The 27763-nt window shown below is 42.4% G+C and overlaps 1 protein-coding gene across 3 annotated transcripts; it reads right to left on the reverse strand.

Annotated features, from left to right (window-relative positions):
• Positions 1 to 30: 30 nt before the first annotated feature.
• LOC104683799 (C2 calcium-dependent domain-containing protein 4C-like) lies at positions 31 to 27745 on the reverse strand. Of its 3 annotated transcripts, none has more exons than XM_019280865.2 (2): positions 27594 to 27745; positions 31 to 1453 (listed from the first exon to the last, which is right to left on the reverse strand). In XM_019280865.2, exon 2 carries the CDS (start codon positions 1396 to 1398, stop codon positions 100 to 102), a length of 1299 nt encoding a protein of 432 aa, XP_019136410.1. In that variant the 5' UTR covers positions 1399 to 1453; positions 27594 to 27745; the 3' UTR covers positions 31 to 99. The 3 variants fall into 3 exon arrangements, with proteins under 3 accessions (XP_019136410.1, XP_019136409.1, XP_010389076.1); XM_019280864.2 differs by lacking the exon at positions 27594 to 27745 and adding an exon at positions 4132 to 4690; XM_010390774.3 differs by lacking the exon at positions 27594 to 27745 and adding an exon at positions 1734 to 1859.
• Between the last annotated feature and the right edge of the window lie 18 nt (positions 27746 to 27763).

Consider the following 27763-nt stretch of genomic DNA (forward strand, 5'->3'; position numbering starts at 1 on the left):
AAGTATTCTTAAAAAAAAAAAAAAACCACATAAAAGTCAACCCAAAACTTTATTTAGTAGAAAACTTTCAGAAGACAATTTGTTTGAATATTTGAAACATTACACTGACAACATACTCGTTAAAGACAATTCCCGTTCTCCTAAGGTATAATCCCGTTTCATACTGCACCCTTTGTTTGTTGCTTTCATCCTGACAGAGAGGCTGTACAGCTCTTCTGCTGCAACGCCATCAAAAAAGAAGTCCTCATTGAAGATGGGATTCCTGCTTCTCTTTATAACTGTGCTTCTCTGCTTCTGTGTTTTTCCTGGCACCAGGGAGAAGGAGATACAGCAGTTTATGTTTTTAGGCTCCACAGAATCATCATATAAACCTTCTGCACTGATCAGGCGGATCCGCAGCCTTTCGTTCTCTGAGCAGTATTCAGCCAACAGCCTCAACACACCTCCCTTGTCCATCACCACGGTGCTCTCTCCCACCAGTCTCTCCCGACTGTGGGTCAGGTCCAGAGGGAAGATGGGAGAACAGGAGGTGCTAAAGCTCCGCATGCCAAGCAGCCCCTCTGAAGCCCTCCTCATGGCACTGGGGCTGTTATCAGTGGAGCTGCTCTCCTCTGTAGAGAGAGAATTGTTCCTGGCCATACTAGATTTGCTCTTGGCTTTTAGTGCTCTGCAGAGCAATCCCTCCTGACTTTGTGCTTTGGTCAGGGAGTAGGGTCTGGGAGGTGACCTGCTCAGAAGTGGAGAACTGAAAGGAGAGGAATCACTGGAGGAGGCAGTGTCACTGTCACAGGCACCCTGCCTTCGCAGAGAGAGGTGCTTGGGAGGCAGTCTCACAGAAGCAAAGCTGATAGCAATGGGATTAGACATACTCCCTTTGCCACTGAAGGTGTTAGCTCTGGATCGAGACAGCTTCAGGCTGGGCAGAGCACCACGTGGATCACCATGGAAGATAGACTCCTTTCTCCGGGTGTGGGGACTCTCCAGCAAAGTGCAGAAGCCATAGGAAGTGGGGGCTCTGGCAAAGTGGGGCAGCGAGAGTGCTGCTTGGGACTGTGGGTCCGCATTGGTGCTTTCTTCCTCCAGGGCTGTGATCTCCTCCTCAACACTTTCCACCTGAATAAGATGTGGGAAAGACCTGGGGCTATAATCAGAAGTAAGAGCTGCATTCACTGAACTGCGATCCTGGTGAAAGCCACTGCCCTTGATGGAGCCAGAGCTGGTCAGCCTAGGGGGAATGCAGAATTCAGGGATTCTGTCAGGAGTGAGCACATTTGGAAAAGCAGAAGCTCCCAGACGGGCTTTTTCTGGCAGATTTTGGCCGTGTGGCAGTCCCAGGAAGGAAGAGGTGGGGAGATTTCCATTTTCATGTGAGGCTCTTATCTTTTCCAAGAACCACATCACTGTAGCTGGGCAGGAGATCCTCAAAGGGGAAAAGCTTGAAGGACAAATCCACCTGCAGACGCACAGAAAGGAAAAGGTTCACTAACATCCTTCTTGGACACATTACAGCCAAGCAAGGCACGGAGGGTGCCATTCAAGGCAGGACTAGCACAGGCTCATTCAATGCCCATGTTCAAAACAGCCCCTGCCCAGCACACTACGGTTAGCGAAGTCAAATGGCAAAGAAACGGAACTAAACCACTAAAGAGAGAACAGAGCATCGAGTTACTAGCAGAGGAAAACGTCCCTCTCGCATAATCCCTACCGTGCTTCTCCCTTAGTAGAGGACGTACCTTGACAAGCGCAAGCCTTGCTCTTTCCAGCAGCCCCGGCTCGGTCTCAGCAGCTCTAACCAGGACCGAGCAGCCCGCTCCGAGCCTGCTCTTTTGTAGCCGCGCCGCCGGCCGAGGGAGCGAAAGGGCTGCCGGAGGGAGGGAGGGAGGGAAGAAAGGGGCGGGGGCTGCCGCCCGCACCTCCTACTCTCCCGCGGAGAGAAGGGAGAGCAGCGCCGCAGCTGGCCTGCAAGAGGACGCTGCTGGGCACCGGGGCCATGCCCGGAGCAACGGGGAGGGACTTGCGAAAGGGGCCTCTCACGGGAAAGAGCTTTTGGACGGTCTCCCTTCGCCCCCGCCGAGCAGCAGCTGCGCCCGGCGCTTGGCACTCGCCTGCGAGCGCGGGGGGACGGGGCTGCCCGCGCCCGGCCCCCAGCCCCTTGTCCTTCCCCTGCGCCCAGTTTCTTTTCGATTAATATCTGCTTACAGAGGCGTCCCGAGGTGTTTCGAGATAACTAACACACCCAAGACGAAAGCAACATTGTCTTGGGGATTCTTTTCTTCTGGAGAGCCCAGGAGCTTTCCAGCGTCAGAAGTGGGGGTTGCGGTTTTCAAGCTCATTTGTAAAGAACTTTGGTGCCCTTTTACATCTGAATGTGTGTCCACCCCCTCGTTGCAAAGAACACGAAACGACGGAGCCCTGACACAGTGTTCTTACCGCTGATACTGAGCAACAACAGAAACGGGAATGCAGATGCAGCGAGGAAAAAGACAAGGCACAAAATGCTTTGGCAAGGCACCTTGAAACGCAGCGTCTCAAAAACACAGGCACGCGTGACGCTTAACAGACCCTGCACAGAGCCAGGTGGGATCGATGAACTTCCTCACCACTGCAGCAGAGCTTAAACGGACCTCTGCAAACTCTATAATTATTCTGCTAGCTGCAGATAGGAATCTTTATTGCAAAGCCAGGAAGGCCTGCCAGACTGGTTAGCTAAAGATTCGTTTGAAGCCTATAACACAGGGAAAGCAGACAAATAATATTCTTCTTCCCTTTTCTACTGAAGAGCTAAAGTGCGTGTTTACTGAGTGCTTGAAATAGACGAGATGTGCTCAGAGAAAACAAATCCTGTGGGCAACAGGGACAGGGAACATTTTGAACCTGCTGAAAGATTAAGTTGGGTAACACATGTTCTGGGTGAAAGCCCTGCTTCTCTCCTGCTTGTTTTATACCAGTTAAGATTCATTTGCATAACAATCCGCTAGACATAAAAATTGGAGAAAATTCTTTCTGCCGTGCTTTGTAAAAAGGTTCAGGACACCCCAAACATCCCAGCGACATTCCAGTTGTAGGAGCTCTTGTAGTTTACTTAAATGAACTTACTGATGTGGGTGTGCTCCAAATCATCTCCAACCTAGTTTAGAGGCTTCTGGAGAGGGTTTGCACTTTCTCCAGCCGATAAGACTTTTCAGCAGCACAGTAAGAGGAGTTACTGGAGACACTGGGATGCTCTCCTTTGGGAAGCAGTATGTGCATCATCATCTAGCTGTTATCCATTCTGACCAGGTAATACCATACTATATATTCTGTGTTACATACCACATAGTTTCCAAAGAGTAAGTGAGCTTTTTCCAATATATACACCTCTGCCTTTAATACCAAAGAAAAATTTTACTCTAAACATGGAGAAAAATTAAGGAAATGTAGCTTTTTAGTGGAAACCTTAGTGCCTCCAGTAACAAATCACAGAACTAGTTCATACACAGCAATCATGGCAACCAGCTTCAGGTGCTAAGTTCACAGCTAGCATCAGGCAGTGATGAAATAAAATAGCTACCCTGTTACCAGTACACGATTTCTCTTCAGTCTCTTTACTCTTCTTCTATCGTCAGGGAAAAGAGTTAGGGGCTTTTCCAGAGGTGATCAGAGTCTCCTGATCACAGTTGCCTGTCTCCCTCCGGTGACTGTAAAGAGTAAGCAGGTGCCTTACACTGGGTGGTGTATCCTCCCCTTCCTATGAAAGCCTGCACTTTATAGCCATTTAACAGATTGCTCCTGTGCTGGGAGTTCAGCAACACTTAAGCACTTGTACCTCCCCCGTGGAAATAGGCACTCAGATGTGTATATGTAGCTTCCTGTATTCAGAACAATTTCTTTTTCCTTGATTAGCTTCAGAGCATTATTAAAATATGCTGCCAACAAGGCTTCCTGTTGCTATAAAAAAAAAGCGTGTCTGCAGTAATCCACTTTTAAACCGGATATAATTCGTGGCAAGAGGCTTTATTACAACCCCTGTACCAACAATAGGTGAAACCCTGGGGTCTGGCCAGGGGCTGGAAAAGCTGTAACAAAATGGAATCTCCTACCAACACAGGAGGAAGTCGGGAGTCTTCCTTCATGTGTACTGATATTACTTACCTCCTGCCGTTCGGACTTCACTGGGCACAGTGGCCCGGCTCAGGAAAGTCCTGGCCACGAGTCCCGGGCAGTCCCTGCCGGCCCCGCCTCTGCGGGAGGCCGGGGGTGTCCGGGGTAAATACATCGGTATCCAAAACATGGTTGAAGCTGACTGGTTCAAGGGCCTGGAACTGCAAGGAGAACCCTTTCAGTGGTTTATAGGGGGTAGAGAGGCAGGAGAGCTGCAGGAGCTGACAGCCTTTAGAGAATAGGCACCAGGGGAGGAGGAACACTCCCTGCCCAGTCAAAATGACTGGAAAGATAAGAAACAAAAAACTCATGGCTTTGCTGTGAAAGGGGGAGAGGTGAATGCCAGCCATGGATGAGACAGCACATAATAGTTTGCTATTCTTAAAGCAACAGCAACGGCTGTGCACTATATTACTTAAATATCCAAAATTCCCTCAAGCTTTTGTGAGAATAGAGAACCCAGTTCAGCTTTATTTTCCTAAAGAATGCAGCAGTAATTCAGCTGTAGCTTCTTGAAAGAAGACTTCAGTCAACTGAGAGGTACTTAGATACATTTTTTTTGTTAGAGATTCATGATTTGATATCATGAGCAAATACAGCACAGTGACTGCATATAGCACAGTGATTCTTTCCTGTCACTTTGACAAATGTCAGAGATATCTGTCAGCAGACTGCTCACCACTTCTTGCCTAAATCAATGGCCAAATCATTCTGCATTACTTGTATAGTAATACAAAGTAGTAACAGAGGTTCAGCAAAACTAATCTAACAACTTGGGCTTTCTTTTTTTGTATCATAGAGTAGTTTATATTTTATCTCAGCAGCAAAGACAAGTTTCTGCATAGCTTTACAAGAAATGTCCATGCTCCTTTAAATGAACAAACGAATGAACAGATGCCCAAATGCTGCTTGGCAGCAAGAGCTCAGGAGCTGCAGGGTCCTTGAGGCACCTGGGGACTTCATGCCAAGGATCTCAAGTACCTTGTGTCACAGCAGCGTGAACTGTAAAATTCTAAAGGTATGAACTGAAGAATTCATTCTTGATGGCATATTACATGGTCCTGTGAAGAGAAGCTGAGAATTGCCATGCAAAAATCCAAGAAAGGTATGCTGTTCCTAATTCCACTCAGTTCCCCAAAAAAGCAAGTTTCTACCCATAGATAACTAGGATAAAAATTCAACAGCAAAGTGGAGCAGACTTCCTAGCACCACAGGGTTTACTAGACAGCCTGGGCAGTTTAGGTATGCTGATGAAAGGATCCTAAAGAAGATTGGAACTAGCTTGAGAAAGGAAGACAAAAAAAAGTGAGATTACCTAACCAAAAAAAAACCCCAAACAACAATAGGAAGACTGCTTGCTTCTGGAAAAAAATCAGGGATTTTTGAGCTGTGTTGCACAGCTCCAACTTTGAAGGCACATGTGACTCTCAGTCAAGGCTTGGCAAACTGCTGCCTTTCAGAAGAGTATTTTCTGCAGTTTGGTCCCATGCCTAATGTAGTTTAATTTGATGGTAATTCTCATGTAACCTAAATGAATTCATTCCATATAAAGTTACATTGACATCTGCAAGGTGAATCACACATACTGAGAGAAAAGATATTCTCTCCATCTTCTTTGTGCTCAAAGTAAATTTAAATATGAAAGATAAAAGCTAAAATAGTTTTTGTTTTCAAATAAAAATGAGGCTTTGTAAAAAGAAACAAAACAAAAAAGTCTCCACAAACCCTAAAATCAGTAAGGATCACTTCTATCAAGGTTAAAGAGAAAAAGAAGAAAACGGATTTCATTTCCTAGTACACAGTCCTGGCACTATGTTCGTCCATACAAAGAATGTATTTTTTGTACCCATTTCAAAATGTCAAATTTGAGAAAAGCTATGGATCTATGTGCTGATTTTTTTTATCATTTTAGACATCATTTTATGCCTCAAAGGAAGACTATATGAGTCAGCAAATGGATAATTATCTACTACTAGCACCTTAACCAGGCATTACAATGTCAATAGTTACTCTTCTGAGGAATAACTCCTAGGATTTCCCTGCTTGCCATCTTCCTTCAAGACACAAGGCTAAAACTGTCAAGTTAGACACCACATGCTGTGCCCCACGATTTGCACAAATAACAATATCAAGAGCTTCCTCCACAGCTGTGCCATATTATACTCCTGCAGTCATGCAGAAACTTGTAAAAGGTGATTTTGATTTCCAAAAGTACAGCAGGGTTGATCTGTGCACTGCAAAACACTTTCTGGCAGGTTTTATTAAACAAGCACTTCTTAATAACCTTCTTCCCTGCCCAGTCACACCCACAGAAGTCCTTCCCAAAAGAGCACACATCCAAAGCAACCTTAAACTGAAAAGGAGAGGAAAGATCTCTCTGTAATGCTCCTGAAATTCATGTTTTCAGGACTTCCTGGCTGGCTGCAGTGTGTCCTGCAAGTACAGTATGTATGAAGCTTAAAGGCACCAGATGACATGTCTGTGTTGAAGCAGCAACCTGCTGGTAACAAATAAGGCTCATGAGAAGGAACAAGGCAGCAAGCCAAGGACATTTCAAAAAGGACAATTCACCTTGTCAAAACATGCTGGATCTTGATTGGGAGTGTTTAACACTTCAAAAACAGGTGTGTTGGCAGACATCACTTCCCTGTATTTTCCATGCCATGAGCTACAAAGACTGAGGTGTCACTGCAAGAGGAGAGTTGCTAAGTTCAGCCCTAACAACAAGTGCAGTTGCCTGCAGGCCATGCAGTCATACTGTGATGGGTTGTGAGAGCCCACAAGCAGAGCCCAGCTCCAAGGAGCTGTGTGTGGAAACTGTTGTTCCTCCCTTGGGCCCAGCCCCACGCCCCAGTGGGAGATAGATTGAGAACTAGGTAGGGAATTCTGCTGCCGGAGCTGCCTCATAGAGGGATCCTAATGCTGCTCATGGAAGGGTGTGTAAAGTACATAAACAGCAAGCCAGATGACTTCCTCCTCTCCAGATCATAGACAGTGAATCTGTAGTTGTTTATTTCAGATTTCATCTAGACTTTGACTTCAGATTTGACTGGGAAACATTCCTGCTTACCAGCAAGTGAAAGCCACAAGCCACTCCAGGCAGCCTCACCTAGTCATTGCAAATTAAACATTAAAAAAAGCCCCTCACAAATAACTGAAGGGTATCCTCTGAAGAGTAACATTTAGTTGAACATTTCTTCTACCTGAAGGTGGCACAGCACACTGGTGGAATTGGCCCCAATATCGTGATGGGTAGGACATGTAGTCATGAGAGTTACACCTTTAAGTGGAATACATTTCAGAGTAGTTTCACTATCCAGCAGCATCTCGTTAAGACACAGACATTGCTTTTGGTACACAGAAGTTCAACCTTCAAAGCAAAGCTCAAAGCTAGACTCTTCACCCTTAGACTGTCCTCAGCATTTCTGTGTACAGAAGGATAGTTTTTTTCTAAAAGTCCCACATTTCTAGATTGTGGCTGTCTCCTAAGTTGTGTTTCTGCAGGAGTATTTTCAGAAATGAGATAATGTGCCATTTTTATTTTCCATTTAAAAAAACAGGGCCTGCTATGGCACTGACCCTGCAAAGCTTCATACAGATGATTTATGATTCCCTCCCTTATCTCAGAGCTCCTAATGCCCAAATAATATCTGGACAACAACAGTCCCTTGGACTATCAGTGGTGGGGAGAAAAAAAAAACATTAATCCATTACTGGTAGGAAGAATCTGATTCCAGGAATCAATGTAAAGAGCCCTGTAGACCTAAGGCAGCTTTGGAAAAAGGCTCAGGATTTTGTGGAGGTGCTGGCTTTGGTCTTTGGGAGCAGTAAGGGTGAAAACAGACAGGAAGAGGGTTTTGTTACCCTTTGTTTCTTTGTTACCAAGAGGAAATTGAATGCCTTAAATTTCATTTAAAGGAAAATTAGAAGAAAAGTCACAGGATACTGTAATTATATCCTGGGATAAAGCAGCAGCTCTGGGGCATGTTGTGGGGATCACACCCCAGCACTCCCACATTAAATATCTGCTACTAATGGTTTACAACCAGAGATGTGTAGCAAATTAGGTTAAAAGTGCCTGAAGAACACTGGCTCACAGCAGCAAGCAAGAAGAGTGGCAGAAATGCAAGGATTTTCCTTGACAAAATTCCTTCTAAGTCAGGAATCCATAGGCATGAGAAAACAAACTGTTTAACTACTGCTACCAAACACAGAGTTTAAACATATGGCCAGATATTACTGTATAAAGGAAAATAATTCACAGTTATTGCTGTCACATGCATATTCCCATCGGAAAAGTAGACATAGGATCATGTGGCTATAACATTCTCTGGAACTTGGTAAAAATTGTTTCACGGTGAGAAGCTTTGCTTACGTGGGAAGGACAATATTAAACCCTTTATTGTTTAGCTGCCTCACCCTTTCATTCCCCTGAGGCAAGCCTGAAGTTTGAATCCTGCCTCAGCCTCCCTCCCTCATGCCCCAGGGCCAGCAGGCTCCTGCTGGAGCAGGCAATGTGGAACACATGGCACTTGTGTTCTGGGAACCTCCTCCACCCCAAGTGCTTAAGAGAAAACAGGCTGCAGTTTACTTGTAGTGCATGTTTCACTTGAAGCTTCACACACCCAAAAGGAGAACCCAATACTTCAGCTGTTAAGACACTTGCGGGGTTTTTTGCTACCCAAGTATGTAAAGTAAAAGATGCTTTCCTCTGTTTCCTGGCACTTACAAGTCTCTTTCACCATTAATTTGTCTCAATTAAAATAACAAATACAATGAAAGCTCTGGAAAATGCTTCTTCTAGCACCAGTCTTACAAGGAGCTCCTTGAGGAGAAAGGGGAGACATGAAGGGATACCTTTTCCAGGCCATACTTGTAGGAAGGACAGCTCTTCCTTCATGATGGGCAGCACCATCCTCAGAGCTGAGTCTGAAACCAGTCAGGTGATCCAGCAGGTTCTATATTTTCCTCACACATTAATAAATTATAAGCTTCCTGCACAGCAGTCTTTTTCTATCCCTGACATTAATTTATTATGCAGATGATCAGCTGAGGGCAGGGACCAGCCCCTCTCATGTGTCTCTGGGGCAAAACACACCTGAAAGCTGCTGTTTCACAGAGAAAATCCCATCTCTGGCCTCCAGACAGATTGCTCTTCTATTCTGTGCCAGAGCAGTGTCTGCCTCATCAGCCCTCTCAGACAGTAGGGCCAGGATCAGAAAGCCATCAACTTGTCCCTTCTGCTTTTAATTAAGCAGAACTCATCAGCAAACTGCAGGCCAGCAAATGGCCCAGGCACTAATAAGCCTGATACCCTTGCATTGATTATTCCTAATACTGAGCTCCATGGTAGCAGCACTCTCACTCTGTGCTGTTTGCTCTTAATTGCTGCTTACTGCAGAAATCGGGAAGAACAACTGATCAAAATGTTATACTTCACAATTTACTGCTCAGCAACTTTCCTACAGCAACAAAGACTGATTCATTAAATTACAAATGATTTCGATTGGAAGAGACCTTTAAGATTATTAAGTTCAAAAGCAGCTAAAGTGGCAATAAGGCCAGAGGAGCTTCAGCCCCCAAATATTTAGCCCACATTGTCCATTCAAAGATCAGCTCTTTCAGGCAGACTTAAAGTCATCAACAACAGCCCAGCTTCACCTTTCAACAGTTTGCTCTCCTCTAAGAATATAATTCAGATCTCTTCTGCTTGTGATTAGATCTAAGACAAAGCCCCTTGGAAGCTGTGAGGAACCTTAGTGACCCTGGGCTTAATTAAGTTTTCTAAAGGAAACATGCAAAGTAAGTTACAGGTTTGTGGATTTTTCTTCTCATTTTTGAAGTACTGCCCTGGCAACAGGGAGCTGTTATGACACTTACATTGATAGAAGGCCTTCAAGGATGGTTTCAGAGGTACATGATCTTATTGGGACTATGCAGGATTACATTTCACCCATTGAAAGGAGTGCCAGACAAGGGAAAAAAGTACTCTTAGGCTTGTGCTATTATACTGAATGCTTTAATTTTATATCTTTTTCAAACTGCCTTCAGTGTGCTGCCCAGTCAAATTCTGGAAAGGCATTTCCAAAAATCAATTTAAGTTAGTAGCACATGTCCTCCAGTCAAAGAAATCCCTTATGGTTAATCTGTACAGTTAGCTATCATTAAAAGAAAGAACTGAGGATTACTATCAGAGAATAGCTGACAATAAGACAGAAGATTGATCTGATCACATAAAACGCAAACAAATTATACCTTGTGGGGGGTGTCAGTGAAAAACAGCATTAAAATAAATCATCATCAGACCTCTGGAGAGAAAGCAGCTGGGAACAGGCTAGTACTCCCTCCCCTCAGTCATGATGGCTTCACCTTCTCCATCCAGCTTCAGATTTGCACTGCACAACTGAGAAGAGAATCACATGACAGATCTATGCCATACTCCTTTTGACCCAGCTTAGCAAGCGTGACTCCAGAGTTACCCACATTAGTCTTTCTATCCATCCTGAACATCATTTTCACTGGAGCACTTGAGATCCACACCATAGAAATACAATGCTTTAAGAAAGCTCCTTACTGAGGAAATGAAAAGGGCTGTTCATATATCTGATCCTCCAAAGTAGGTGTGAGCAGACAGATACACAAAGAATGTAAAAGGAGCCCCAGAAGCAGACATGCAACTGCTCCATGTGAGCCTCTGAACCATGAGCTGCATCTCACCTGACAAAGCCCATCAGCTTTACTTATACTGAGCCATGCACCAGACATGCCATCATTTCCCCACTATTTCTGGCACCTATAGCCAGTTTTCTAGACAGGGATGAATCAAGAGGACATTTCAAAACAAAAGTATATCCTAACTCACTGCTCTTAGTTACACTCATTTCTCTCCTCTATAAAGATACTAATTTCCTGGGCCAAAACTATTTCTCTCACTTTCCCATTGTCTTGACTCCTCTTCTCTGCCCACATTATGATCTCACTTCTCACTATTTGGTAGCTAGCTTGCAGACTGTTAGATTGCAATTAGACATACATGCATGGTACCACCTGCTGCATGCTTTTTAGTTTTTGGCTCTGAAACAGCTGTTGGTTCCCATTTTTGCAAATTCAGTGTAAAGAAGAGGGATTTTTTGCTTTCCCAGATGCTTTAATTTTCTGCAGGGTATCAGGGCATGTAACAAACTCAGAAGAAAATTTAAGATCATGGGCAATCAATGTTTTACATAAGTTTTTTCAGTGAAACTGTAGACATGTAATTAGAGTCCCCAAAATGATTCAGGCCCATGACCACATCTGTTCATCCCTAGCAGTTTTTTTGAACCTTCTTCTGATTTTAACAATATCCACAAAGCAAGCCAAGGAACTGGAAATTTTATAAACCAATAAATAGAATAAGAAATTATAAAGCAATCAATGCATCAAAAATCTGCCAAAAGGCAAGATGGTAAGAGCTCACTGCTCTGTCTTGAATATCTCATTTAAAAGTGAGGGAGATAAAGATATACACTGCATCATCTACATGATTTTTCAACTCACTACATCAGTCCTTGACTTTACCAATAATGGAGCATAACTTTCTCAAAAGCATTGATGTGTGTCAGCTTAATTTTAACATCTTTTGACAAGTCAGCTGTAGAAATGCAGATAACAATCACAGCTTTCTACTGCTTGATGATGTGACAAACCCAGTCCTAAGTTGTCATAGAGGAAATGAACCTGCTATTGCAAAAACACAGAGGTGGCCATGCTCCCTGAAGTAATGCTCTTTCCTGGGAAAGATACTCCCCCGTACACAGGCTTGCTTGAGGTGTTGAACAGGGCTCTGGTAGCACAATATACTTTGCATCCCAGTATTAAAGTCCCCACAAAAACTTGAGAGCTGTTCACTGTTGACATGATTCCAACTAGCAAGTATAAACAAAATGCATCTTACCTCATGGGTTTTATTTGGGATTGCTTTCTCTCAAACATTCTACATGAAAAACCTCAGAACTGGTGATAAGCATAGCTCCCCCCATTGGAAGGGCTGTATGTCAGTATTGGGCAGGAGGATACTATTCCCTCACTGAATTGCTTAGCAGAAGCAGTGTCTAAGCACACAAGAACCATCTGCAAAACCTGTCCAAGAGCCAAAAAGGGATTTTGAGTTGTGAGATTGGTTGACCCTGTTGCCCTGTGGCCAAGTTTTCTGAAGCAGCAGAAATTTCCTTGCAAAACCACAAAGTTGTAACTGACATCCTACACAGTCAAAAATGCATAGAGAATCTAATGTTATACTCTCCCTTTTCTTCCCCCACTCCTTGTCTAATATATTTGCTATTTCCAACTATAACCAGTTTACAGCTGTTTTCCCAGCACTCACTGCTGTTGCACATCTCCAGTCTCATGCAACTGGGAAGCACCTTGTGATGGGCTGGACTGTACCTGTACTACAATGCTGGAGAGCTCTTCCCTGCAGTGGGACAGCCTGGCTGGCACAGGGGGGAAGTTTGGACACCTGGGTGGACTCTAAGCTGATTGGGATTTCTGCTGTCCTTCAATAAGACCTAAGCAAAGCAGCTCAGTGGAAAGTGCTTACAGTTGCTCTCAGAAAGGCAAAGCACAAAGGGATCTAAGTGTGCAGTGAGAGCTGAAAACATACACACTCAGTGATGGGAATCAACAATCAGTAGGGTCTCCTGAAATGAGATTTTAAATGACATTGGAATTATGTGACTTGCACTTACAGCTCAGGTGCTTTTACAGTCTGAACCACTTAAGTCTATCTACACAGGCAGTTCCATGCCTTCCTGAATTCAGCCCCTCAGCTGTTCAGCTCTCACTAAAATCTGCAGCAAAACATGTACTGACTTCAGCCACACACCATTTCCCCAGATACATCTGGTCAAACAGCCAGCTCTCTCCAATCCCTTCCCTGACTTTTAGTCAGGACACACCTCACCCAACAGCCTCCATCTGAGTACTGCAATGTGAACATCTGTACTTCCTGAAAAGACACCAAAACATCCCTCACAAGCTACTGGCAATTCTAACCACTGATCAGGATGTGCAGAAAGCCACCAAATCTTCAGCCCTTGGGCCTTGCCCTCCTTGCTATCTGAGCAGCATAGCCTTTGAGACTTAAGGAGACAGCTGTATGTCTGCATGGATGGGTTCTGGTAACTGGAGATTCAAAGGGACCAGCCCTGTCAAAGCCTTTACCCCTAAAATAGTAAGTGTTACAGGGTTAGCCTTTTCCTTAAATTCCAGTAAGAAAGCCAGTTACTAACACGGAACCTCATGGAGCTGAGCTGAAATTAAACTTCAGGGTGAAATTACAGATTTTATTGATCAAGACTAAACAATTTGTGTTCATCACTTCAGTTTCCATTAATTCTGGTACAATACAACCAAATGGTAGCTTGAAATTCAATTTCCCCACTAACATTAGTCCTTCATGTACTCAGAAGTACCTTCATCTTGTTCAAGCATTTAGTCACTACAGCATTTTCATTTGGCCCTCATTTCCCCTTTTTCACTGCAAGAAGCATTCATTCCCATCTGAGTTTAGCTTGAAATCTGACTTATGGCTTTCTCAGGTAAGTGAGAAGTGAGTCCCAGTGGAAGCCTGATATATCCCAGGTCTATAGGATGAGGATTGAAGCAATAACATTGAAGATGGCTGCATTGAGGACACACAACCTATCTTAGAAACAGGGAAGCAATAGTGACCCCAGCCACCAGCAGGCTGCATCCTGGATTGACCCCTTGTTACATGTCATTCTTAACTTTCTGACACTCATTGAAACACTCATTTAAGATCTGTGCATATGCCCCCCTGTCTGAGGGTGGCATTATCTCAGTACCTGGTAATCATTTTCTCTGTACCCTGCAGTGCCTCAACACAAAGGCCCTATGGTAATGCAAAACCCTGGTTGTTGTTCTTAGCTCACAACAGACTGCAGGCCCAGCTTTGGAGAGCTTTCAGCTGAGCAAATGGAAACCTGCCTTACCAGAGTGCAAAGCACAGAAAGAGGAAAACAAGGGTGAATATCAAGTGTAAGATGATTTTATGTTGTAAATCTTAACACAAAAAGGCTGCTCCTACTTACAGTGAACATGCTCAATTACTTGAAGAGGTTGAGTTCTAAAAGAAAGCTGTATCAGCTTACTTCTGTAGTTACTCACAAACTAGTAAAGCAAGTACCAACCTCTATTTTCTGGGGGGTTTTCTTGGCCAATCCTATATAAGGCCAATATCTGTCTCACAGAAAGGAGATATAACCACTGCAAGCATATTCAAGAGATGCTGCCCTACCATGTCCCATTCCCATGGTGTGACATTCCTTTTACTCTCTCCTAGGCAAAGAGGCAGCTGTCCTTTCTGCTGTGTGTTTGGGGCACACACATCTGTGGTAATCACTGTGGCACAGATGACTTCATATTGTAGCTGCAGCACTGCACAGCCTTCCCCTCCTCCTCCCTGTTCAACTCCCTGTGTTTGAGTAACAGAAGCACACAAGACTGCATTAATTTAGCAAGAGTGTGGAAGATGACTAGAGCATCATAACATTTACAAAATGGATTCCAGATTTCTAAACCTGTACATAAAGTGCAGTTACAAATCCTTTTCTCATCTGTTACTCCTGGGCTGCAGTCAACAATGATGAAAAAGTTCTGTTCAGGCAGGTAAGAAGCAGAAAAATCTCTCACGTTTTTCCTAAATAATTACTTAAGTCTATTGTCAAACAAGAGACTTAAGAAAAAAAGGTTTTTTTTCCCCTTTATACTTCCTCCCTACCCCCTAACATGCACAATACACAAGAAGCTGCAGTCCTGTTTGCTATGGAAAGCTTGAGCTATCTGCAAAGCTTGCATGCCAGCTTCTGAGGGCAAAGGCTGGCATTGACAGAGGAAAGCACAGCTACAGAGCCTGTTCTGTCGCTGCAGGAGGGATCCTTCTTCCTCCCTAGGTGGTTAAGAAATATTTAAACCATTCCAATTCTGTAAGCATAAAGTAATACTAAGTAAAATTCAACTAGAACTGGTAGAGTAAATTCATATTAGGATACAATTGAATTAAACATTTAAGGGATACAAAACATTTCTGTGCAGGCTGTGTTTCTAATTTGTGTGGTATCTCTAGTTTGGTACTGTTACATATTATTGAAGGAATGCCAAAACCATTCCTAAGGCAGGTGCTTAGACTTAGAAGTAGGTTTTAGTACTGCTTGCTGCAATACTGCAACTACCTCACTATAAGGTTATCCTGGCAACCTCAGGAGCAGTGGAAGGAAAAAGCCCAGCTCATTGTGTCACAAGGATTGCAGCTCCCAGCTCTCTAAAAAACAGCTAATAGGACAATTAATCCTCTGATGTAGCTATTGCTTCAGCACCATGCCAGCCATTTTTAAGATTCCCTAAATGCTTGCACAGAGAGAGAGCAGGCCAGGGTTCAGATACCACCACATCTTATGGCCTTAGTTCAGCAACACCTTAAGTGCCTCTTAGCCAAAAAACAGGGCTCTGCCTCTCCACTTCATTGTGTACTTTCTCCTTGTCAGTACAGCAGTGGTGCCAGTGCTCACCAGCAAGCTGTAGGAATGCCCCACAGATTCCAGCAGGATTTGTGCCATCAGCTTCAAGAGGTGCAGGATCAATCAGTAAAAGATAGCTTTTTCACAGACAGGACACAGACTAGCAGTGATGCCATAAAGACTTGAGCCATTTCAAAACCACAGCAAAGTTCTACTGGCCTTTTTAGGTGATGGGCTCCTTTAGAAAACTAATCCTTGCCCATTGGATTGTTTTTCCTCCAAGAAAAAAGATGCCACTATAAACATAACCAGATTTTCCTTTTCACTTTTGCCACAGTAAAACTCTGACTATGCTGCTATTGCTGAGACATTCAATCCTGATGCTGGCTGCTGAATCAGGGCCTAGATAAACAATTTGACACACAGAGCTTTGTCAGAGTGGTAGAAAGAGGCAATGCAAAGAAATCCTGACAAATAGGAAAGGGATCTAAAGGTGCCAATAGTTACTGAAGCTCTGCAAGAAATACATTTAACAAAGTAGGGGGTTTTTCAGTATTGTAACATGCAGATCAATTGACATCTAATTGCATGGATGAGTTATCCCCAGATACTGAGTGCTGTACATTGTGACACTTCACTGTCATTCCTCAAGGTGCAATAGTGAGGGGAAATTAATTTTTACCCCTGGTGTAGCAGCATTCCTGCTAAATCCATCAGTATTCGTCTCACAGAGGTGGCTGCACCTAACACAGTTTAAGTAAGCCTCTATTATATTTAGTTATTTGGGAGAATCTGCAGTACAGACTCCTACATGGAAATCCAGTTCAGTGGCCACAAAAGAAATGACCCTTCTGGGCAGGGGAAAAGTATTCCATCTCAGAAAACAAAAACAGTTGGAAGTGTGCCACTGGAGAAAGTTACTCATTGGACTCAGCAACAATTGGAGACATTATTACAATTTCCTCTGGATAGAATTGCAAAAAAAAGTAAAAGCAACACTTGCTAATGACTGATTATTCATAGACATTCTTTGTCCCATAGACTTATTCTCTATCCCTCACTTCCTCCACCAATGTAGAACAGGCTACTTCTAGGTCCCTTTACAAAGGCTCACAAAAGCACAAGAGCATTCTCCACAACTCTGACATCTGGAGCAATTTCTCCATCTTGCCTCTGCTGTCTGCACACCACATAAGAGCCCACAACTTGCTGCTCTGCTGGAACAGAAGAATTTCTCCTCAGTTGTTCTGCTAATCTTTCATAGTTCATTTCATGTGGGTCTAAGTTTTTTTTGTCTGTCTGTAAATATCCATGGGTGTCTGCCACTATTCATCAATAGTTTTACCTGACAGTTGTTTTTTAAAGCAGTATCTATTTGATTTGTGAAGTGACTAATGAGTAATTGAACACATTCTGTTCATAAGACACAGTGAATGCAAGCCAACCACCAGAGCTGGCTTAAGGCTTCTTATCAGAATAAGCAAACTAAGTTGTGCTGCCCTGAGGACGAAGCGCATATATTACACCCAGAGCTGGCATTTTCTGCCACAGAAGAGTGAGCAGGATCCAGCAAAGGCCCACATGACCCATTTTTCCTGAAGTAGCTGTTGTTTCATACAGTCTCATCCCCTTTCCTGGCAGCAGCAGCTGCCAGGCTGGTTTTCAGAGCTCTGCCAGGGCCCATTCTGCCATCCCTATTGCTGCCTCCTTTGCCTGTGCCTAGATCTGGCCCTGCCAAGCACCAAGAGATTAGTCTCATTCAAAAGTAACAAAAAAATCCCCAGACCAACTCTGTCTATGCTTTCTACCTATGCATATACTCTCACCTCACTAGAAATCATTTATCTAGCAATAATCTTGTCTGAAAAGTTGAAACAAAATTATGTGTAGTACATGCCATTTACCCCTTGAGTTTAACTCTTACTGCAATCTGCTGCATTACATTAAAAAAAACCAAACACCTCTGCCCAAATTACCAAGGTCACTACTAATTGCTTCTCTTTGGTAAATGAAGTAGACACATACATGCACACACATGTTCACAGACACCTATACTGCATTCAAAAGGCAAAGAACTGGTTTTGTGCTTTATTTGAATGATCAAATTTTCGAAAGAGTACTTTAAAAAATACCAACTCTAAAGCCAGCTATGCACAATGCAGGGTGTAGAACAGCATGTAAAGCCTAAGTATGGACCAAGTTCCCATTAGGATATATGCCCCAGTGAAGTCTTAGCTCACGCTCCATAATTAAAAAAGATTTACTACTCTTAAGAAATCCCTCAATACACTTCATGAGCACAAGGCTAGAGTGATATAAGAGAACTTGTACTGCTCCCTTGCTTTGGGATACCTTTTTTCTTAGCAATTGACCGCAAAATGCGTAATTGTGCATGTTCATATGCAATACATTCCAGCAAGTAAAGCATCAGGGATTTATCCACACAAGTTGCAGATCTCTCGGTCCCCCTTCCTGCAAGATGAGGAGGAGGAGCATAACACAATGAAGACTAACCCATTCTGAAGGAATGCAAGTCTGCACTGAAACACTAAATTTTGCTCTTGATGTGATAAATACAATCCAAGAAGACCAAATAATTTTGCAGAACTCATTACATCTGAGGGAAGAAAGCCATGGGTCCATTTTCCAGAGCTGGGACAAGCTGTCTCAGGTCCAGCCTTGCAAAGCGTTCAGCTGTGGGAAGGAAGGGGTGGTTTGGCAGAAACAGTAAAGCTGGTTAGGGAGTAAGGGAAAACTGCCAAATACACAAGTCCTGATTACAATTAGTAGATTTGAAGACTTCTGTTATGAGATCTCTAAAATGGAAAAGATTGGGGAATATTTAGCCCTGTTCTAGTGGTATAGCTGGGTACATTAGCCGCCCCAGGGCATCCCACTTCATTTGCATTACACAGCAGCAGAAAAGCGATGGAAATGGCTCCTTTCAGGGAATAATGTCCCGAGAAGGGGGTTGATGGCAACACAGGGCCCTGGCAGTGTGGCTTCCTAGAGAAATACAAGGGACCTGTGCTCAAAGCACAGTGTGGGACAAGGAGCAGTGCCAGCCATCCTTGATTTCCCACCACTCAGCAGGAGATATGGCAACTGAACCTAAATAAGGCAACCCCTCAAAGCTAAAACATCCCCCAAAACCAGAAAGCACAAAGCTGTCACACAGCTGAGCATAAAACCAAGAGTCATGGCTGTTGCATTCATGTTCCCCCCAGACCTCAGGCATGCCAGAAGTAGTATAGTTCTCATTAGTAACTGCATTATAATTTTAAAAAGGCAGTTCAATCATTGACTTAATACATCAACAAGAGACCATAATCAAAAGGTTTATCAATGAAGTCGCAGAAAAGGCAGCTTACTTTTGAAACAGTCTAAGATAAGGATTCATAGGACACAAAAAGGATGCACTAATCTATTTTTATAAAAAATAAATTACATGGAATATTGTATTAATTTTGTGCTGTCCATGATTTCATATGAAAAGTATGAATTTTTCATTTTACTAAGGAAGAATCTAATTTGCTAATCCCATGGCTAAAAAGCTGATTATATATAAATTTGACAATCATAATCAGAAATGATTAATTACATGGTTGAGACTGTTATTCCTATAAACCTGGTTTTGTATGCATGAACAAAATGCCGTGCTCTGATTAGAGCAGGAAGCAGAAATAACAGCACTAGCACAAATGCCTATAAAATGCCTCTGCAAACAAGAATGCCACAAGATCTAGACATCACTTCAGTTAAATACAGGCCATCCTGATGTGCACAAAGAGCATGCACACAGGTAGAGGTTGCTTGCTCAGCACTGCCAACAAGGACTCCACTTGCACATTTACCCTAAAGACATATTATGCAGAAGTTATGAATTATGTATAATTATAGTCTCCCACTTAATGGCAGAAGTGGCTCTTTTCTTCCTACACAAACCTTATTAAAGCTGATCTACTTCAGCATTATAAAAACCTGATACATTCTTCGGCCATTTGAATAGCACTGGATAAACTGACCTAAGACTTTATTGTAGAAGACAGATTCTAAAGAACCTACCACCCTCTTTACAGTAACTCATTTTTATCCTCTAAGTTACTGATTGTATAGTTCTATGCAACCACTTTGTTTATGGAGCAAAATTCCACCCACACACTGCAATCCCCTTCAGAGCTTGAGACTATTCAAAGCATTGCCACCAGCTGTGAGGAAGAAGTTCCCTTATGTTTTCCCCCCTTCAGATTTTAGGTATTTGTTAGCAATACAGTAAAACACCATTGAGCAAAAGCACTGGTATATTTCCAACACATAAAACCTATGCTTTTGTGTTCATATACTGCTTAACAAAAACAAAAAAAGATTTCTCCTGCTACTCCTGTTTGAGCAAGTTTCAGGATTTGGTTCACATTAAAAAAAAACCAAAAAACCCCAACAAGACACCCAGCAGGAATACAAGTATCTAGAAAGACACCCAACCAGATTCTCAGGTATGTGAAAAGTTAGTTTAAACCAAGGCCAGTAAGTACTATAGCAGAAGCACTTGGCAGGTCTTCCCTCTTGCTGTGGAAAAGGCCAGAATCACAAGTGCAGTACATATGACCCCATTCCACACCCACCTGCTCCTGCTCACAGCTCAATGTTCACCTTACACCTGATTGCAGCACCCACCCCAGTTCTTAAGCATCAAGGTAACAAGGAAAGCACCAGAAACATCAGTCAGGAACAAACAGACTAAGGAATCCACATAAGCAGCTTCCTGCCAGTACAGAGGACAAATGTCTTCCTGTACTTTGGCCTACCACATGCCTTACCTTAGAAATAACCACCCCAAAACACAGCTCCATTTTCCTATGATTTCATTCCTTGGCTCTCCAGTGGAGATCAATAATCACAGCAGTGCTGGCTGCCTGCAGAAGCCTGGGGCCATGCCATGGAAATCCCCATGCGGCCATAAAGAGAGCACAGCAATTGAACAGGAAGCAGAGGAAGGAACAAAGCTTATCTAATACTTCAGCTCCACAAACCCCAAGTAGTGCTAAAGTAGCACTAAAGTAGCACATGGCCCCCAAAGAGGATACTCCAGGATGGTTTTGCTTGAGTGAAAAGTTTGCAAACAAAAATTGATTTGGAAGAGTTACACTGCTTGGACACATGGAGTTTACCCTGTGGGCCCAGATGTTCACATTTTATTAAACACACATTAGAGGAGATTTGCAATAAAGAATAGTGCAAACAATGCCAATTTTTCTTTGGCAAAACTCCAGCAGGAAATAATCCTGTGTCAACTATAGCTCTGTCCTCTGGTACCAGAAAGACTCAGACAATGCATCTGTTAGATTCATTTAAATATATCCAAGTCTGCATTTCATTGCTTTTAAAGACTTTTTCTGTTATAAAGCATAAATAATCAATAATTCTGAACAATAGAACAACATGATAAAAACGAGGCACAGCCCTTACCAGTCATTGAAAGAGATTATAGGAAGAAAAGGAAACAGTTTCATGTCTTCAAACAAATAATTTAGATAACATGCAGTATAAGGTAAGGTGCTAACAACGTGTCTCATTTCAGAGGTAAAGATTTTTGTCTAACACCGAATTACCCTAGTTAAGGAAGTACAATAAAAATTACTCTTTATTCCAGAAACAGTTAATATATTGTAACATCTGGTGATCCAGGGAAAGAGCAATGCATTTCCTAAAATACCTGGCATTGTTCCAGTGCTTTATCAGCATCCTGAAAATACAGACAATTGAAAAAACACCCATTATTGCTGCATGATATGCATTTCAGACAAAGCAAAAAGTTCACCATAATTCCATACAAGTCACATCCAATTTGGATCACACCATGTAATAGCCAAGTAGTTTAGAAGGCTGAATTCAGTTTTCAAAACAGTAATAAAATGTGTAATTTTCATGTATAATTTGTACAGCAAACTTTATGTTCTGGATATGGACAAGAAAACAATAGAGGGTCAAATTTCTAAAAATAAACACTAAGTTAGTAGGCGTTTTTAAAAACAAATGTGGAAAAGCACGTATATTGCTACTCAGGAATACCTGGAACCCAAAGACTGCTACTTTCTGTTCATATTGAAAATTATCACATGGATGTGGGTTTGTGGACAACAGGCCTCATGTTCATTTTCTGATCCTTCCTGCAGCACTCTTGAAAACCTGGAAATGTTCATCAGACCAGAATGCAGTTCAGCTGTAATCAGAAGTGTTAATATGTTTATCAGAAGCCACAGAGACTTATAACCAAAAGACAACTTGTCCCTTCTGAGGGACAGCATTACAGAAAACACTGCTGTTCAGGAGTCAGAATTTCTCTGATGATACAAATCATCAGAAAATCATGCTGCCCAAGGGCAGCCAGACTCATTGACTCTGGGATCAATTTATGACCCTGCCACTGCATGTGCAGTGTCAGACACAACTGTGAGGGATGCTACTCTGGTTCTTAGTCTCCTGACCTCCCACACTGCCAAATCTGTGTCCCATTAACTTTGCTGGGAGTGACATTTTCTGTGGTAACCAGATTTGAATTAAAATCCTATCCTTCATTCTCTTCTAGCTGTTTCCTTGAAGCTTAGGTATCAAAATATCCTCTTTGTTTTCTGCCATCTTGGTCTCAAGAGCTCCTTACCAATGATGCTAACCCCACAAATTTATTTTCTCATTTAGAAATAGCAGATTAGTTTGGGGTTTTTTTTTGCAGACATGACTTCCATAAAAGAGAAATACAATTTCTTTTCCATATTGTATTTTGTAACCACAGAGCTAAAAAATTAAATAAGATCAGCTGATGCTACTTTGACAGACAGTGCATTGTCCTTTTATCACAACTAGAATTAGTAGAGCTAAGAAAAATTGTTAGATCATGACAAGTTTGCTACAATGCTGTGCATTTCCTAGAATACAGTAAGCCTTTAGCATAAGATGAGACAGACATGACCCCTTCAGTTTTTAGCATCTTTTTTAAGGACAGACATCCAAAGAGAAGCTTTTCTAATAAAATAATTTCTGAAAGTTCCTGTGAAAATCTAAAGAGTAAGATTCAGCAATACTGTAATGCCTCTTAGTAATAACCTACTTCCTTACAGAGCTGGATCTTTAGCAGGACCATGAAAAGTTTACAGAAAGGTCCAATTATTACAAGAATAAAGAAGACCATGTAAATTAAGAACATGGTTGTTGCAGCATAGTAGTACTGTGGGTTTGGTATAGTGCAATGGTATGGAATGGATAAAGTGGATGTTACCAAAAAGGCAAACAGTATTCACACCAGGCAAGCAGCAAAATTGCCATCCCCAATTTCACTTCCCTCTCACACATGCAAGACCTTCAGTGAAGGTGTTGGACACGAGATCTGGCACATGCTATTTTACACCCACTGGTGGACACGTGGCAGCTACCAGTGGAGGTGAGTAATTGGGAAGAAAATCAGAGCCATCCTCCTTCCCCTATACCCTTGTCCACCTGTAGCACAGGGGGCTTTTACTGCCACAGTCCCTCAGCTCAGGGAGGTCTTGGGATGTTGCCCAAGGGGGGTAGGGAGGAGATAGTTGTGGCTCTGATGAAGTCAGATGACAGCAATAAGACTCAAGGTAGCAGAAATAATTTAGTTTTCATAAAGCCCATTAACTGCTCGCAATTGCAAGAACCATGGTATCAAGAAGACACTAAATCAGCAGAAGTAAGCAGTACAGTTTAAAATACCTACGAATACTGAAGAAAACTCTAAAGAATCCAGAATTATGTGAATAAATGGAACATATGCTCCCTTGTCAATAAACTCAGATAGTAAAGAGGGGCTTAAAGAGAAAAAAAAAGTCTAGGTACAAATACTAATTAGAAATTAATCAGCTCAGTTTCAAAATAGCAGAAATCAGCTAGAGTTCATTGGATTCACAAATTAAAGCTAAAAAGACACTGGAGAGGGCTGCACAGATTTTGAAAAGCATGGAATTCTAATGATCCAGAGGAGACCACAAAAACCCTAAAGAAATTAGTAATCTTCTTACAAACACTTAAATAGGCATTAGCCAAGCAGAGCAAAGAAAAAATTTCAGTCTGTGAAGTTACAACTTCAATAAATATAAAGTCTAGATTACAACCCACTTGTTTATTGTGACCCAAGAGAGTGGAACAAAAAGAACCCATCTAAATTAGCACCACAAACCTGGACTAGGTTCTTATAGAAACTTCCTAGTAAGCCTAGTAGAATACCAGAACAAGCTACACCAAGACACTACAATATTCCCTAGGACAAGAGCTTTAACAAAGGAAAAAAACTGCAAACCCTCCCCCCCAACAAAACAAAAAACCCAGAAGCCACCACACAGCACCCAAACAAAAGCAACAAGACAAGTATTAGGATAGCAGACGAGCCCAACAAAAAACCCAAACCTTTAGAGACTACACCAGTAAAGCACAACCGAGAAAGCTCAAGTGCAGGGCTGAGCTTATATGGAGCTCCTGGGCCACGTGGGCAGAGGGGGTGGGTGGAGGCCCCAGGTGAGGTTGGTCAGGGCCATTAAGGCTATGAGAGCACTCAGAAGCATTCCCACCTGCTAATGCTGAAGTAATACTAGCAGTGCTGAGATTTGCTTAGTATTACTGACCAAGGATAAGTCTGACTCATTATAAAAGTCACTTTTATAAATATGTCTTCAATATGGCTTGCAAAGCTATCCCATGTATTTATTAAAATAGTCTTATCACACACACAGAATCTAGTTTACAGACTTGGGTATGATTTAGGCTGCATTTTAATTGACTTGTTCTGAGATAGTGATTTAAAATGTACTTGAAATGACAGATGAGAAAATTGTTTATAATGTACTTCATTGAAGGTCCCTGCGCACAGACTGGTTCACCCAAAACATCAGTAAATATGCCAGTGCTGCTCTCATCCACAGGATATTTTGAGGACCAGAATGCCAAAGTAATTGCAAAACAAGGATTAACAGAGGGCTGTGAACAAGTATGACAAGTATGACAGCATTTAGGGATAGTTTGTGTGGGTGCTTCATGAGTGTTTTGGGAGATCATTTAACGTCTGTCTCCTGACCCGTGGGAAAGGCAAACCACTGGAGAACATCCCTGATGTTCACACACCAGACCCATTTCACTTTGAAGAAGGACATCAGATTGTTGTGATTCTTTCTCTGATAAAACACACTTACCCTTAAAGTTCTGGGGTTTAGTAATCAGATGATGAAAGATAAGGTGTTAGAATAGCTGGGATGGCAGGAAAACATAACCTTAGAAGTGAAGTCAGGTGTCCAATAGAATATCTTAATTTCAAAATGTTCTCTGAATACAAATAAAGCCTAGAATTATTTTTTATGTTATTTTTCCACTCAGCCACAACGAATCATAACCATTACTGTCACAGATGGTAATTGCAACTGGAGTCAGATTTACTCTCAGGAGATTATTATGCCATGCAGATACTAATATCTCAAACTCCAAAGCTACGACTGGTAAAATCAGTTCAACAATACTCCAGGAAACCACTGAAAGGCTGAATAGGACAGACAGACCAAAACTTCTGTAGAAATGCTAAAGAAGTTTTGGGTTTTGTGAATACTTTGGTGTAAGTGCTTTCAGATCCATCTATAATGTTACTATTATTTTTTTTTCAAGGGAAATGCACCTATCTGAAATTTTTATAAGCTGAAATACTGTAAAGAAACCAGGAAGCTATAGTTCTGTTCTCTATATCCACTGTACTGAAGAAAATAAAAGTATATTTCTCATTAATGAAACAACAAAACTGAATCTCCACAGGACAGATTGACAGAATACCTCATTTATTATTGCATTAGTTTTATCAAGGAGTCTTACTGTAGAATGCAGGTATGTGCTCAGAACACCTCATATTTGATATGATGCAAACATAAGGGAAAAAAAAAAAAAGCTGGTTTTCCCCAAAGCAAGTCACTAGCTGGGTACAAAGGGAGATAGTAAACGTGTCCAGGGAGATAGTAAATGTGTCCAGACACACAGATGTATTGGGAGGAGCAAGACACAGAAATTATACAGGGGAGCCTAGTCTTGACATTGCACTCCATATTGTAGTGAAATTTTGTTCTTTGGGATTGGGGGGGTACTTTTAGTGACATTTTGATGAAATCTCTTTGCAGAGATTTCAAAGTAGCTATTTGGAGGTCAACGCAGCACAGAGATTTAATCAGCCTTCCTGTGAGCTGAGAGGAAACAGAAGAACACAGAAATGACAAAGGCAATAGAGACTGGAATTGTGGCTTTGCATGTTACTATGTGAGAGAACACATAGGTTAGGAAAAGGTTTAAAAATTAAGGCAGAAAAAGATAATGCAATCAAGTATAGTCATGGAGTACAAGAAGTTTCTCTTGAAGCAGTATTGCAGCCAGGAAATAGGATAATACTGCATGAAGAGAAGAATGAAATGTATCATCATGTATTTTTTAAGAGGGACGTTTAAGGGAAAACCACATTGTTGGAAGCTTATCATCATGGTAGTAAAAGGCCAGGGAAAAACCCAAACCAACAGCCAACAAACCAAAACACCCCAAACTGCTCTTTATGCAAATGTTATGGCTGTTCACTGGTAACTTACATGTGCAAAAGTACCTCTAAACCACAAGAAATACTTTAGTTATCACTTCTTTTAATAACAGATTGGATAGTATCTCTTTAGTAACAGATGATAACAATAACTCATTTGTAAAACTCGTATATTGTCAAGTATTGGCAAGTTATAAGGCAAATCCTGTGTAGCCTCTATTTTAGTTAAGAGGGCAGACACTTCTTGTTTGTTTGATAAAGCTGGCACAGCTCAGGGTAACTACTAGGGATGTTAAAATTGTGATGCTTTTAATTCTGCAGGGTGGGTGTATAAGATAATCTGGTTGGGTTTTGTATCTAAAGACTGCGTTAAACACGCCCACCAAGTGTGTTGATACAAGCTGTGTAACTGTGTTGGACTGTGTCACCAGGCATTGTGCGTTCAGCGTCTTAAGGTTGATTTGTTGGAGCAAGATTACTCTGGAAGGCAAAACAAGCTGTATACTGATGCAGCTCTTTTAAGCTGGTTACAAGTAAAAATATTTACTAATGCCTGTGCATCAGCTAAATCAGGTGAAATTATTTTAATTGCATGATTTTCAACTGTTGTAGTTTTACAGACAGAGGCCTCAGTATATATGGCATTAATTAATGTAATGGACCTAAGTTGGAGTAGGTATTTATTTTTTCATATTTGTATCAATATATTGGTGAGGAAACCATTTACACAACTCTAACAGTGTTAGAACTGTTCAAATAATACCAGCTGTGTAAGGGAAACCCTGAGTCTCCTTTACTGCTACAGCAGTTCAGTTGTTGCTGGTGTTGGATCCTGGCCTGTGTCAGGAACAATGTGGCCAGCAGGACAAGGGGTGTGATTCTTCCCCTGTGCTGGGCACTGGTGAGGCCACACCTCGAGATGTGTCCAGTTCTGGGCCCCTCAATTCAGAGAGAACATTGAAGTGCTGTAATGGGTCCAGAGAAGGGCAAAAGTGCTGGGGAAAGGTCTGGAGCACAGGTCCTGGGAGGAACAGCTGAGGGTGTTTAGCCTGGAGGAGGCTCAGGTGTGACCTTATCACTCTTTACAACTCCCTGAAAGGAGGGTGTAGCCAGGTGGGGGTCGGGTTCTTTTTCCAGGCAATCAGTAATAGGACAAGAGGATATAGTCTTAAGCTACGCCAGGGGAGCTTTTGGTTGGACATAATGAGAAATTTCTTTGCAGACAGACTGATTAAACATAGGAATAGGCTGCTCAGGGAGGTGGTGGAATCACCGTCCCTGGAGATATTCAACAAACAACTGGACATGGCCCTCAGTGCCATGGTCTGGTTGACGAGGTGGTGTTCGGTCGTAAACTGGGACTCGATTACCTCAGAGGTCTTTTCCAACCGAGTGCATTCCGTGACCTTGTAAGCACAGCACAACACACTCCGCGGGCGGTCCGGGCTGCTCTCCACACCTGGGGACCGGTACCCGCGCGTTTCTGTGGCCCTGGCCCCGTCCCCACCGCAGCTCCGCGGGGCCAGGGCGCGGCTCTGGG

The sequence above is a fragment of the Corvus cornix genome, chromosome 10 (assembly GCF_000738735.6).
Source record: "Corvus cornix cornix isolate S_Up_H32 chromosome 10, ASM73873v5, whole genome shotgun sequence".
Classification (NCBI taxonomy): domain Eukaryota; kingdom Metazoa; phylum Chordata; class Aves; order Passeriformes; family Corvidae; genus Corvus; species Corvus cornix.